A 14849-nucleotide genomic window follows, 5' to 3' on the forward strand; every position below is an offset into this window, starting at 1 on the left:
GAAAGTAAAAATAAAGAAAAACAACTATTGTGAAGAGCATTATTTAATGAGATTTTACAAGTGAATAATCAGTGTGTTTAACTTACCTGAAACAAATTTGTAGTTCTGAAATTTCAGTAACTGAATTAAATTATCACTGTAAATACAATTAAAGAATTACACAGTACCAATATGTGCAGATATTTGCTCTAATTAGCAATAACCAGGATACAAAATACCCATTTCTGAAAAACAGTATTTTCAAACAAAATTACATTAATATGAACATGTAAAAAAGGAATATAAACAATTAAAAAAACTATTGCAATAGGGGGTGTCACTGACATCAAATTTAGTAACAAACAGTTAATATTTAACCATGCACACCCAACAATATAATTTTTATTAAAAAAAAAAAAATAACCTGGGGGAAAACTGGGAATTTGTTCACACTAAAAAATATAATTACATGATAACTTATCTATTGATCTATCCATACATTTACTATGAGAGTGAAGCTTCCGGATCTTTCCAAACATGCCAAGTTTAATTAACGTTTCGGGGATGAATCTTTTCTGAAGAAGGGGAGATTCACCCCCGAAACGTTATTTAAACTTGGCACATTTGTAAAAATCCTGAGGCTTCACTGTTTACTGTTATATAATAAATATATATATATAATATATATAATAGTTATATATATATATATATATATAATATATGTATATAACTATGAAAAGAGAAAAGGAGACAACGCAATCTCGATTCAAGGTAGATTTTATTAAAAGATAGCAACACGCTAGTAGTAATGCGCTTACTAGACGTAAGATAAAAACAAGCCCCAAAACACAAGTCCCAGGAAATTTAAATATGGACACTTCTACCATGAGCCGTGACTTACAAGTCCGACCCAATCTTGGTTAACCAATACCATTTTGTGGCCCTCCTTTAAATAAAAGATGCTTCCTGATGAGGATTTATACACTCTTGACAAAGCCAGGGCGTTCAACTGACGTAACGCATTGAGTTATTTTGTCCCTCACATGCATCCATAGGGGAGAGAAATCAGTCTGATCAGATGTGCCAGGACCCGGGAGTTTCATATGGAACAGTTTGGCAGACTTTGAGCATGGTTGCTGACTGTCCAGACTCGGACGCTCTCTGAATTTCCTGAGACTTATGTTTTGGGGCTTGTTTTTATCTTACGTCTAGTAAGTGCATTACTACTAGCGTGTGGCTATCTTTTAATAAAATCTACCTTGAATCGAGAATGTGCTGTCTCCTTTTCTCTTTTCATAGTTATTTGTATACCTGTTCATGGAAGTTGAACCCACGGACTTGTGCACAGCTGCAACCGTTTGACTCGATTCAGTAATACCAGCATTTGAAGGATTACTTCAATTTGGAAGGAACTTTCTGTATGTAATGTAGTGCTGCCTAATATTCTTGTTGTATATATATATATATATATATATATATATATATCATTTTACTTGTGTTCTTATAAATTTGCATATTAGCATATTCAACTTAGATGCATTAGAGTTATATGTTGCTTATATTATACTTTTGTTGTTTCTTTTTAGTATCACTTTTAATTTGTAAAGTTGTAAAAATCAAAATGTTCCTTATAAACTTTTGGCAAATAATGGTGCTATATTTTAGGTGACAACGTTTATGACTTAGGCATTATATCTAATAACCATACTTCCTTTGTGTCCTACTTTTTCTTTACTGGAAATTGTCTAAATATAAGGCAATGTACTCATTTAAACTGAACACACTAATACTGCATATAGTTTAAATAAAAAGATTATTAACAGCATCTCATATTTATACGTGTAGTGTATTGAAGTTTACCCTGTTGATACAGAGGGCAGACTGGAAACTGAAGAGTTTAATGTCTCTGGTCTCTTAGTTGGGGTGCTCTTTCCAGGTAGTCTTAAGGAACATAGAATTCTCATTGTCAAAACTTTTAATTTTGGACTACCTAATATCAGAATAAATGACTGAACAGGAGGGTAGCTGTAAACCATGACTAGACACACAGAGGCCCAAAACCCCTTCAGATCAACCATATTCAATATTAATATAAATTCAGAAATATAGAAGCAAAAATATAGTAGTAGGAGTGAAGTGAGAGTCCGTGCTGCAGATATACTTGCATCTACACTTTGTACGCTCATTCTTCCAGCAGTCTTTCCAAGGTTCTTAGCATGGACCCAAAGGGACTTTATAATAAGAACATTGGCAACAGAGACAAGAATGAGGGGAACACAGCATCCAATTAAACTGGAGGCCAACAAGAGACCTTGGTCTATAAAAGGTATATTGTCTACTACAGTAATATTACAATTAAGGGTTCTATTGAGCTGATCAGAGTTATCACATTGTGTAATGTTCCAAGCAACTGGAACACTTATAGTCAATGAAAGCAGAACAGAGGCTATGAGCATCCAGGGGACCACTTTAGAAATACTTTGTTTCACTCTCATTATGAAGGTATTTTTGGTTGTGATGAGCATAACATAGTAGAAAGCAGAAAGGCAGAATGTAAACCAGAAGCTGGAGAAGACTGTGAAGAACAGAATTATGGAAAAGGTAGCAAACACGTTAACTGTGTAATATAGGTCACTCCAAAGAAACATAGTGGTGTCATTAGCAACCATAGTGCACTGGAACATGATATTGAAGAGTCCAAGTGTAAAGAGTATACGTTCTCGTGGGCTCTTCTCTTTTCCTTCAGTTTTTTCCATGCAGAGGGCTACAACAATGAATAAATTAGCAAAAAACCCTATCACAGTGCTGACACCCATTGCGGAAAGTGAGAGGATAACAGATGAGGGAGGCATCATGAAGCTATCAGCTGTCAAGCTTCTTTTTTCTTTGTGACTATTCCAAACAACTAAATATGAAGCTCTTCTTAATAAAGTTACCTGTAGAAAGAATAAGTAGGAGGATGGAAGTTATTGACGGAATGCAATGATTATTTAGGGTCTTTCATATGTGACTTGTCTAACAAACCTCAATGTCTTTTACCTGATAGTGACTGTATATCAAAATAAGGGTAGGAATTAAGAAGGGAGAAGGGGTAGACACACTCCCAACATAGAACACATAATCTAACTGGCAGCTGGATGATCTGAGGCCAGTTGATTCTTTTTGTAGTCCTGGATGTCCAATCACCAGATTCATATGTTCTAAATCCTCCTGTTTGACAGAAGAATCAGAGAGCTGTGAGGCCATGGTCATTCTGAGAGTGGAGTTCAGGCTTAGTTCATTTATCTCCATGATGATATATAATGTGACTTTAAAAAGCTGTTGCAACCTGCAATAACATGGAGCTGTTCAACAATGAGCACATTTTATAGGGGCATATACTATAATGCAAACAATTATAATATACAGCATTTAGTCAATTATAACATCTCTACGTTGAAGCAAATTACGTATAAATTGTAATCTGAGTTTAACTAATTCTCAGATATTAATGTAATGAAGATAACGTTGTCAACATCAATGAACACTTTATGCAATTAGAACAAAGTTGTTGAAACCAATGAATACTTCAGCACAATTTTTGAGAGAATAACCTGTGGAGTCTCACATGTAGGTTAACCAGAAAGATGTTCATAAATGCACTACGGCTGCACTGTTCTATAACCCTGTGCATCAGTGAAAAACTTACCTGAATGAAATTACATTTAAGATAGACTGGATTTTCTGATAGTAGCAATCAGGCAAATATTCTTCAGAAAGAGTCAGTTTTCCTTTTAATTCATTGCTGTAAAGGAATACAACTGATTGGTCTTTCTCAGTAGTGCAAGGGAGTGTAAGGAAGACCATGAACATCAGGATACTCCACTGCCAAAAGATCTTGCTGAATGGCCAGAGAAACCATAAAGATATCATCTTACTGTCTACGTGGATTCATGTACTGGAGAATCTGGAAAGATTTTGGTAAGAAGCACGATGTTATAAAACAAAACCATACCTTGACTGCAAGATAACATAGCTAAGCTTGAAAAAATATGTGCTGCAAGTCTTCTGCTTCATCAAGGATGACGATTGAACCATTTTATTCTCTACAAATGTTTTACTGGCATTTAATGAGAATTGTATTTATTTCATCTAGGAGAGTTTGTTTAAATATTTTGAGTTTTTACATTCCTGAATAAACCTACATTTTATTGTCAGGTTTGCATGGGGATGTACCTCATAGATTTGTGGGGTTGTCTTTCTGTGTTTCTTTAGTTTAATGTTAGCATCTTCACTAAATATTTGTTCAAGGAATAAATATTTTCAATATGCTGTAATATTACTCTTTTTACAGAGGCAGTACATTCTAGGTTTGATGTATTCTTGCTTCTTGACAGATTCCAGTACCACTGGCTATCTCTCTTGAGAAATGTCTGGGATCCGTCACTGAAAGGGTCAGTAAATTAAAAATGTAACTTTTTTTTATTCAGATACAGCATGCAATTGTAAACAACTTTCCAATTTAATTCTTTTATCAATTTTGCTTTGCTATTTTGATATTCTTTGCTGAAAAACATACCTAGGTGGACTCAGGATAAATAATGCCCTGCTGGGAACTAGCTGATGATTGGTGGCTGTAAATATTTGCCTCATCTGATGTGTTCAGCTAGCTTGTAGTAGTGCATTGCTACTCTTTCAACAAAATACATCAAGAAAATTATCATTGTGTGCTCTATCTGAAACATAAAAAAAAAACATTGGGTTTCATCTCCTTTTAAATGCACAAGATAATGTTTTGAGTACAATATTCCTTTAATAACCATAATTTACCATAAGTATATTTATTTAATTATCCTCTAGCACTACAAATCAGTATATTTCAAGCTTTGTGAATTATGGTCTGAATTGTAAGATTATTTAAAGGGATACACAGGACGAGAGACATCTGCAATTATCCCTTAGATATCAGTTTTAAAGATGACCTCATGTATTAAGTTGTAATATCAGTATATTTATGTTGTAATCCTCTAGCACTACAAATCAGTATAATTATTTTATAATCCTCTAGCACTAAAAATCTGTATATTTCAAGCTTTGTGAATTATGAAACAGGAAAACTAATATGTGAATTATGGCCTGAATTGTAAGATTATTTAAAGGGATACACAGGACGAGAGACATCTGCAATTATCACTTAGTTATCAGTTTTAAAGATGACCTCATGTATTAAGTAGTATTATAGATTTTAAAAAATACATTATTATGGTAATTTCACTCATTTTCTATTCCCTTTTCAAAGATATTTTCCAGGATTTTTTTCTGTCTGCTCATAAGTATAACTATATATGTAAAATTCAATCAGTGTACATGCTGCATACTTGGTATATTAAACCAGGAGGTCTAATGTGGAGTCACTGCACATTAGCTATATTAATTATGACTGATCTATTTTATTTTTTAAATTCTACTTTTAAGGGATCTGTGAAAAAGAAAGCACTAGTATACCCTGATTTACCTTACCTCAAGCTGACCAGTCTTCTGGGGAGTGTCTTTGAGCTGAAACAGATACAAGAATATTCCTTCTCTCATTATAACAAAAGTGACTATGAATTTCTGAAATCCAGACCCACTTTATAAAGCTAGTCCACCTTACTTGCCATAATTAAAGGAAGCTTTCAGGTGTTAAATTACATTAATATAATTATTACTTAGGTAAGGTAAATCACTAGGTTCTGATAGAAGCAAGCAGTTTTAATCCCACAGAGGTGTCCAAAGTATTTATTACAAACCACAAGGGATTGCTTATTTGCTGTTGCGAATATAAGATTTTTAAAAGTGTTTATGTATCGAAACAGTAGCATTTTTTTCAAAACATCAAAGAAGAATATTCTCTGGCATAACAACATGTATCCTTCTACTTTTAGTTTCCTTTTCATCTTCACATTCATCACCAAAACTGTATAGCTATGTTTATAAAGTTTAAATGAGTACTCACCATATCATAGACACCACTTAGCAGTTATAACCCTCTATCATTTAAAGGAAATTATTGAATAAATATGCTGAATTTTATTACACAAGGGTTACAATATCTCTTATAAAAAATATTATTTGTTACATCACTGTATGGTAAGGAAAAGTCACAGGGGTAACACAAATTCATGTTCCAGAACTGTGTCTCCCAAACTTTTTAATATCAATGTACACTTCCTAGTAACAAGCAGTCAGGTGACACATAGAATTATAGAGGCTTGTTTGACTGATTGGAGTTTTTGAAGTCTGAGGAAGACATTATATGAAAGTGAGTGTGATAAATCTTTTTTACCGTGCCTTTTGTGTTACTGGTTGATAAATCCCTTATCTGCAGGTTTCTGAACAATAAAAAAGCTTTAAAATAATAAGTCAACTGTTTGATTACAATACTGAATAAATTACATTCATTAAAAATTTCCAAACTCTGCATATATCCAATGATATACAAGCCTTAAACATAGTAAATGCACAAAGTAAAAATGTGTCAGATTGAAAAATATAAACTATTTACATAATAAGAAATAAAAAAATAAAAAATTGCAGTTTTTAAGATATCAGAATTATTAAACAGATATTAAAGTTATTTTATTTCTTGTTCCATATCAATACATTATTTTACTATATAATTTTTTTTTCAGTTTCTGTTAATTTTTTTGTTTGATCTTATGATTGCACGTACGTTACCAATAAAGCTGTGTTTGTAAACACAGGGGCAAGGAAAACTGCAGATCCTTGTTTAAACAATCAATTAAAAGGTATTTTTTTTATATTTTACAATGCATTTTGATTATTTTCAAAGTAATGGGCATAAATGTTTTACCAGTCTCAGAAAAAGTAGTATTCACACCAAATAAATATTTACTTTTTCACTGTATAACAATAAAAATTTTAATTTAATATGTTACAATTATTGAGTTTAAATTGTCATGATCTAAACATGTCAAAATGAAAATTAACAGTACTTAAAGGGACATGAAACCCAAATTTATTCTTTCATGCTTCAGATAGAGAACACATTTTTAGACAACTTTCTATTCGACATATTCGTTATACTGTATATATGCAGCCACCATTCAACACCTAGAACCGAGGTTCTCTGCTGCTCCTGAGCTTGCCTAGATAAAGCTTTCAGCAAAGGATAACAAGAGAAGGAAGCAAACTAAATTATAGAAGTAAACTGGAAAGTTGTTAAAATTGTTATTCTCTATCTGAATCATAAAAGAAAATGTTTGGGGTTCATGACCCTTTAAGGTTATAAGGAAGGGTTTTTGCTAATCCTGCTGTCACTGAAATTCAATTTTTTTTCCCAATCCTAGGTCCATTTTTCTCTTTCTCTGTTTCTCTTCATTCTTCTTGAATTCATAAGCCATCTCAAAGAGTAACACAAGTTCCCAACAATCTTTAAGAAACTGCAGATGTAGCCAAATATTTGCCAACCCTTTTAATCAGATAAAACACTTGTTTCAGCATTGTCACAATTAGTTACAAGACATACATGAAATAATACAAATAGCATTTCATACGACCAGAGATTTATAAAAAGTAAAAACATTTAATACATAATTGATGCATAATCAGAATAGGGGTTTTGTTCTAATCAGTCAACTTTTTTGAGTAAAATCTTCCCAATTTAAACAATTCTAATCAATACAAAACTCTGTGAAAACCCATAGCACAAGCTTTTTAAATCCATTTGGTGCACAATAACGTCCCCTATTCTTTATACGTGAGGAAACTTGCCACCAGTATTCCAGTCCATGAGAAAACAATTTCCCAGCAACTTTTCTCATGATTTTTAAACTTTTAAAACTCAACCACCCTTTGGGCTTGTTTTGAGCTGAATTTCAAGCTAACATATCACATAAAATCGCTTCAATAAACGTTTACACTTGAATAGAACATATATTATTAGAATTACTACAAGCATATACTAAAACAAATATTTCTGGAATTTAATTTCCTAAATAATTGCTATGTAAATTTATTTTTTTTCATAGCAGTGATAACTAGGGATTCCATTTTTATTCATTTAACAATCTGAATTAAAAACACATTGAAGTAATTTGTTTATGTATGCATCTGAAATTAAACACTGCATTAGAAAACATCATCAGACATTTTTTTAATGTTTTAAATCTTTGAAAAGCCTGTTGAGTGTTTATCTTATCTCAATACAAAATGTACCCCTTGAAATGTGCTACAAACCATAGTCAGTGACCAATCATGGTAATATCGAGAGCTGTGAAAAGTATACAGCTCACCATAACAAAGAGATTTGTAATGGAGCAGAAGTAACCTTACCTTGATATGCCTCAGAAAGGACAATGTATGAATGCCCATCGCTCAACACTGCAAACCTCTCACTTTAAATGAGCTGTGCAGCAGATTGGGCTTGTGTCCAAAGGCTTCTGGCCCAGTGAACTGCTTTGAAGCTCTGTTGACATGGAACATGGTAAGTAGCAGTGTCCATAACCACCCCTCTCTTTCCTCGCACGTAATCTGAAGTTACAGTCTCTCTCCGGGCGCTGACTAATTCACTTCAGCTCTCTATGTCTGAATGCCAACCCAAGATGTGAATCACAGGGAGCCAACAAAAAGGTGCATAGGTCATTTGGTATAGTTAAATCAAACAAAAAGAGAGAAGGGCCATCTCTTCTTCCTCAAAAGCAATTCCTTTATTATTCACAATTAAACGACATGGCTGCGGGTTACATCTGATGTGTTTCAGCTATTGCCTTAGTCATAGATGTTACCATACATTTATACAGCACAATATATACAACCACTCAGATTTCAATTATAGGAAAAGCTGGCAAAATAAAGCCTTTTGAGTGGAATTAAAGGGACAGTTTAGTCAGAATTAAACTTTCAGGATTCAGATAGGGCATGTAACTTAAAACAATGTTCCAATTTACTTTTATCATCAAATTTGCTTTGTTCTCTTGGTATTCTTAGTTGAAAGCTAAATCTAGGTAGGATCATATGCTAATTTCTAAGCCCTTAAAGGCCACCTCTTATCTGAATGCATTTGACAGTTCCCACAGCTTGAGGGTATTAGTTCATGTGTGCCATATAGATAACATTGTGCTCACTCCCGTGGAGTTACTTATGACAGGACACTGACTGGCTAAAATGCAAGTCTGTCAAAAGAACTGAAAGAAGGTGGCAGTCTGCAGAGACTTAGATACAAGGTGATCACAAAGGTAAAACGTGTATTGATATAACAGTGTTGGTTATGCAAAACTGGGGATTATAGGGATTAAATGTATTATCTATCTTTTTTTAAAAAAAAAAAAAAACAATTCTGTAGTAGAATGTCCCTTTAAATGAAGAGTTTAATGACTCTTTATGTTTCCCAAATTAAAAAGACATTGTGGTCCATTCTATTCCATCTGAATTTGCGTGCAAAGTGCATTGTATGACATTCATTAGGTTTTCATATTTAAATCCATATTAATCAATTTAAAACAGCATAAAACAGCATCCATTTATCTTTAAAGGCAAACTTAGATTTTCAATATAGGTGTCAGTTTCAACAGGCAAAAACATATCATGCAAATAGCAAATAAAGGTGTCATTTGTAACCAATTTAATATACTCCCCCAAAACCCAGAGCCTTGACCTCTTGGCTATTTGCAAATGTTCAATTCAGATTGCAGTTTTGCACAACAAACCTTGAACTCAGATTAAATATGATCATCATCATGTTATCTTATAATTGCAATTAAGGGTTTGTATATTAAAACAGAAAATTACACACTACTATATCTAATTCCTTGCAAACGTCATAAACTGATATTACTTTTCTCCCCTTTATTGTTTCCAATAATTGATTTTACCTGCTGCAGTATAATAAATTGCATACAAAGTAGTCTTTCATCTGTTTTGTCATTTTAATATGTGCTTTTTCCCTGTTGAAACCACCGCCTATACTGAAAAACATGAATTACTGCATTATTCCTTATAAAAATGCAGCAGCAGAAATCAACATCCCAGTGGGTGTGGGACAGAGAGAGCCAAGCTCATTTAAAATGATATTCCTGCAGCTGCTTTGACTACAATTAACTCGTATCTGTTGCTTGCCTGAATATATTGTTAAATAAATTACCAAAAAACTGAATTAGATTCACCTCAGATACCACTGGTTCTTCTCAATTTTCATTTGTTTAGCATATGTTTAATGCTATTAGAATGTTTCCTAATTCAAGAGTTTTTAACTAATTCAAATTTCAGGTTTTCTCATGAATGTCTAAGTAAAACCCAAACAAAAAAAGTTACTGAGCTGCTACACAATCTTTTCAAACAGGTTTCTGATGGATTAAAATAGGGGGGCACTTAAAGCTATTTTTCATTGCTGTGTTTAAAAGCTTCATGTAATAAGCATCAATAATGCAGCGTGCAATATTCATGTCTTGCTAAATTCAAAAAGCTTTTATTGAGCATGTTTTATAAAAAAAATACAGGAATACCCCACTTTATAGAGCTTCTCTTTGCAGCTATTTGCTAATACAGAGCTAATAGGAAGCTGAAGTCCAACCTACAAGGATTTTTAAGCAATATGACACCGACAAGCGACTGGTGTCATTTTGTTATGTGCAGTTCAGACTGTTTACCGCACTGCTGTGCACTGAGTGTTGTTTTCTGGAAAATGTTAAAACAGTAATTGTCACTGTTTTTCGGGTACTGCACAGTTTTATTGAATACTAATACTTTACTGTAATGTGCTAGCGTTAAACTAGAGTTAGCGCTATTGCACAACTAATATATGTTAGTTCAAATGTTTTTTTAAACAAACTAGCAAGTGAGAGCTAAAACCGCCTTGCTCCGATTTAAGGCGGTTTACATTTCACGGTGACCAGTCCCTAGCCTGCTGTATTAGAGGGGTATTCCTGTATGTTGAACATCTTTAATTGTCATTGTTTCACATATAACCTATTCACTAAATGGTGAATTTGAAAGCATTCCTTGTCCATCATTCTAGAGTAAAACTGAGCATGAGTTATTGTAATGTAAATGCTTCTTTCTCAAATAATATTTAGAAAAAGTTTACTAAAAATTCTATAAAGACACTATTGGGGTTAATCACAATCCTTTAGAAAAGTTTATCTAAGGATTTATCTGCTAACAAAAAGCCATAGACATTTATGGTATTTTTCAATTGAAAAAATCTAGAAAATTATTTCTAAATGATTGTGATCAACCGATTATCTCTAAAGCAAGATTTTCCAACCAATTCCCCATGAATCAGAACATGGCCAACAATTTGGTTTCACCAAGCCATATGTCTCTGTTCCTTTCTGATATTTCAGTCACCACCTGCCTCCTAAACTGCCAAAAAAGGGTTGCTGGGGTAATTTATTTGATCTGAAGTATTTTTTTGGCACACAGCTACTAAAGATGAGTTCTTGGATATTAATCTAATCTGGGGGCTGTTTGGATATATAGCTGCAATAGAGAGATTCCTACATTTCCCATCTGATGTGAGATCTGCTAAGATGTGTGATACATGTTTTTTGTGCATTTGTGACACACCTGCTGTAAAGTATTTAAGTAAATAATGTTTAAAAAATGTCAAGCCACCAATTCATTTAAATGAAAAAGGCTGTGTTTACTAGCGTTTTATTTAAGGTCTCTTAACATTCTTTGTAATTGTAACGTCAACTGTCTGAAATTTAGCTAAAATGCAAATGTGCATTATATTTATAAGTGCAGATTTACAAGGGCCTCCATGTTTTTGAGATCTAATAGAATCCATCAATATTACAACTTCAATAGAAAGTTCAGGGAACAAAGAAGCAAAAAGTATGTGTTTAAAATGACCATATTTGTGTCTTACACACCTGCGCACATGAAATCTGCCGTTTTGAATACAGTATATAAAAAATGTATATGCATTAGGTGTAAATATTTTATATAGTTTATTATTTTCATTTCAGTTATAGTACCCATTGTAAATAGCGATACTTTTGTTCAGGTGCCAACTGTTTTGTGAACTTTAAGAGTAACAAAAATTATTTTTGGTGTTTTCACCTTTTCCTGCTTCCATCTCTCTAAGATTTTGAGTATGCTCCGAAATGCTTTTCTCAGTTTTGGGTTGCCAAGAATCAGGATCACTGATTGTGCAGGGGAGTAGATATATATAACCATCAAACAGACACAAAATCCAGGACTATTAGGTGGGAAGAGATCCACAAACATAATGATCTCAGAGATGTAGAATGACATGTAGAGGAGCAATAAGCTGCCAACAGTCCTTGCCGCCCGCTCTCTTGCTTCTGTGCGGGGGCTCCGTCCTTCACTCTTGCTCTTTTCTTCTTTGTTTCTGTTAATTGCAAGTGAATAGATGATTAAACCATTAGAAACAGCAACAAGCACTAAAGGGAGAGTACAACCAAGGATGTTGCTGGAAATCATATATATGACACTTAATTTGGGTACATCCTTCTCTAAACTCTGGTTGCTTGATATATTGCTTGATATATTCTTATTTTGATCATCCCTGTAGGTGCTCCACAAAGCTGGAATGCTGATGGCCATGGAGATGAACACTGAAGCTACAAGTAGCCATGGTACTAACTTAGAGATTCCCAGTTTAAGGCGCACAAGAAAAGGATGAGTGAAAATGACAATTTGTAAGCAATAATAAACACAAAGACAGACGGTAAACCAGAAGCTGGAGAAAATAGGTAAAAACAGCAAAGCATTAAAGATGGCATAAACTGCATCTGAAAAATACAGGTCACTCCACAATATGCTCACAAAGTCATTAGCTGTCATGGTGAATTGGAATGTTATATTTGACATTCCAAGAGTGACCAAGATAAGATCTGAAGAACTGAGATTTTTTCCCTTCACCTTATCAGCAAGATTCACCGCTACAATAATAAAATTTGTGATAATCCCCATCAGAGTGGTCACCCCCAGAACAGCCATAGATGCAATGAGGAAAACTCCCAGCATTATTTGTCTTCTTCTGATGATCCAGTAATTAGGTTTTGCATGAAAACTTTTAAGAAAAAGGGATGAGAGCTGAAATTAAAGAAAATTTAGTTAGATCAGAGGGCAAAATTAAATAGGTATTTTTTTATAAAAATGTAGTAAACCAAAAATGTCCAAGAGAGAGCAGGATACTAAATATTGCCTGCTAAAGAAGGACAAGGCTGCCCTCAGTAGAAAAAGTGCTTTATTGCAAAAAAAGAGGAGCAGAATAGTCTGCCAATTCCACACTCACCACAAACAACAAGCATATGCACAAATAGACAAACACCTATAAGGCATAGAGAGAAAACAGTGGTTAATGCCTAAACCAGCAATCCCCTACATGCTAGCATGTAAACTAAGACAGCAGGCCACTAACTGAAAAAGAGCACCGGGCACTCAAGTGTCAACTTCCACAGTCATGTAATGGGCAAAGTCCAAGCAAAAGCACATGTAGACCACTATGTTCCGGGATACAGGAGGCGCCACTGTTATGGTGATGTCACAGAGAACAGTGGGTGTAAGGCTTAAAAACCACTCACTAACCTCAATGGTGTAGTCCTTGTTCTGGGTGCTACTGCGAGCCTCTTACTTCCAGGAACTAAGCGACATTGCAGCTGTGTCTTCACTTGCAATTTTCAAACCTCCCCGCCTCACAGCAACCAGCTCAGTCACCACTATGCAGGACATAGTAGCAACGTCATCAGGACTCCAGCATTACATGTTTTGCCCCTCCCACAAACAGCTGGATGCGGGGCTTCATCAGATGTTGGGAAGAGCCTATTCAGCTCCTCTTTTTTTGTAAATATTAGCTTTTTTCTACTGAGTGCAGCCTTGTCCTTCTCTAGCAGGCATTATTTAGTATTCTGCTCTCTATTTGGAATTTTTGGTTTACTAAATGATATGGGACTGCTAGCACCTGTGTAGGCGCACTATATTTTGACAGTGTGCTCCCTTTTTATTTCTTTGAGTATTTTTATTAAATTAATGAAAGCCTATAGGATCTTATATTTTTATGTTAGTTGTATTTTTGTTATACCAATCAATATGAAGATATACATATTCAGCAACAGATGATGTTAAATCCCCATTAATAATGATTTCTGATACAAGTGACTATAAGACTGCAAGATTGTAAATCATTATTCCATAAAAGACACATAACAATATTACAATAATGTTTATGGCCATATTTTCTAGGATCAACAAAAAAAGATACTTTAGGATATCCTGAAGTTTAATGTTATTTTTACACTCATATTATATTATAAAAACCCTTATGCAAAAGATAATCCAAATAAAGATTAGATTCTCTGTGTAGACATGATTTGCTGCAGTGTGGAAACTGATTAGTGTTAGGACCAGTCTATTGTGGGACACCTTGTAAGTGGTGACTGGCTTAGCAGAATATGATCATATTGTGTGACTAAGATCCCTATTTTATTTAAATTTAAACAGGCCATTTTTTGCAGCATAACTATAAGTCAATATTATTATGAGATGTTTATCCCAATCTTATTTGAACTATGTAAGTATATTTAGCAGACAGAAGATTTCATTTAAATTTAAAAGCATATTAAACAGGCATTTTTTTGCAGCATAAATATAAGTCAATATTATTGTGAGATGTTTATCCCAATCTTATTTGAACTATGTAAGTATATTTAGGAGACAGAAGTATATATAAATATGCTATAAATATGTGGGCTTAAGTGGTTGGATGTGCACCAATACTTTTTTGTTGTTTTGTAATTGTTTTGGTCATTTTGATAGCACTCCCACAATATGTGTGTTAAAGGGACAGTCTAGTATAAATTAAACTTTCATTATTCAGACAGGACTTTTAATTTTAATCAACTTTCCAATTTAAAGGGACAGTC

At 33.8% G+C, this 14849-nt stretch overlaps 1 protein-coding gene across 1 annotated transcript; it reads right to left on the reverse strand.

Annotated features, from left to right (window-relative positions):
* Positions 1–11961: 11961 nt before the first annotated feature.
* LOC128647099 (taste receptor type 2 member 40-like) lies at positions 11962–12951 on the reverse strand. The gene has a single exon (XM_053699915.1). The coding sequence runs from the start codon at positions 12949–12951 to the stop codon at positions 11962–11964; it is 990 nt and encodes a 329-aa protein (XP_053555890.1).
* Positions 12952–14849: the final 1898 nt, after the last annotated feature.

The sequence above is a fragment of the Bombina bombina genome, chromosome 2, assembly GCF_027579735.1.
Source record: "Bombina bombina isolate aBomBom1 chromosome 2, aBomBom1.pri, whole genome shotgun sequence".
NCBI lineage: Eukaryota > Metazoa > Chordata > Amphibia > Anura > Bombinatoridae > Bombina > Bombina bombina.

What these genes read in the sequence shown, in the direction of transcription:
- LOC128647099 (XM_053699915.1), bottom strand. Translation starts at nt 12,951, where the DNA reads ATGCTGGGAGTTTTCCTCATTGCATCTATGGCTGTTCTGGGGGTGACC.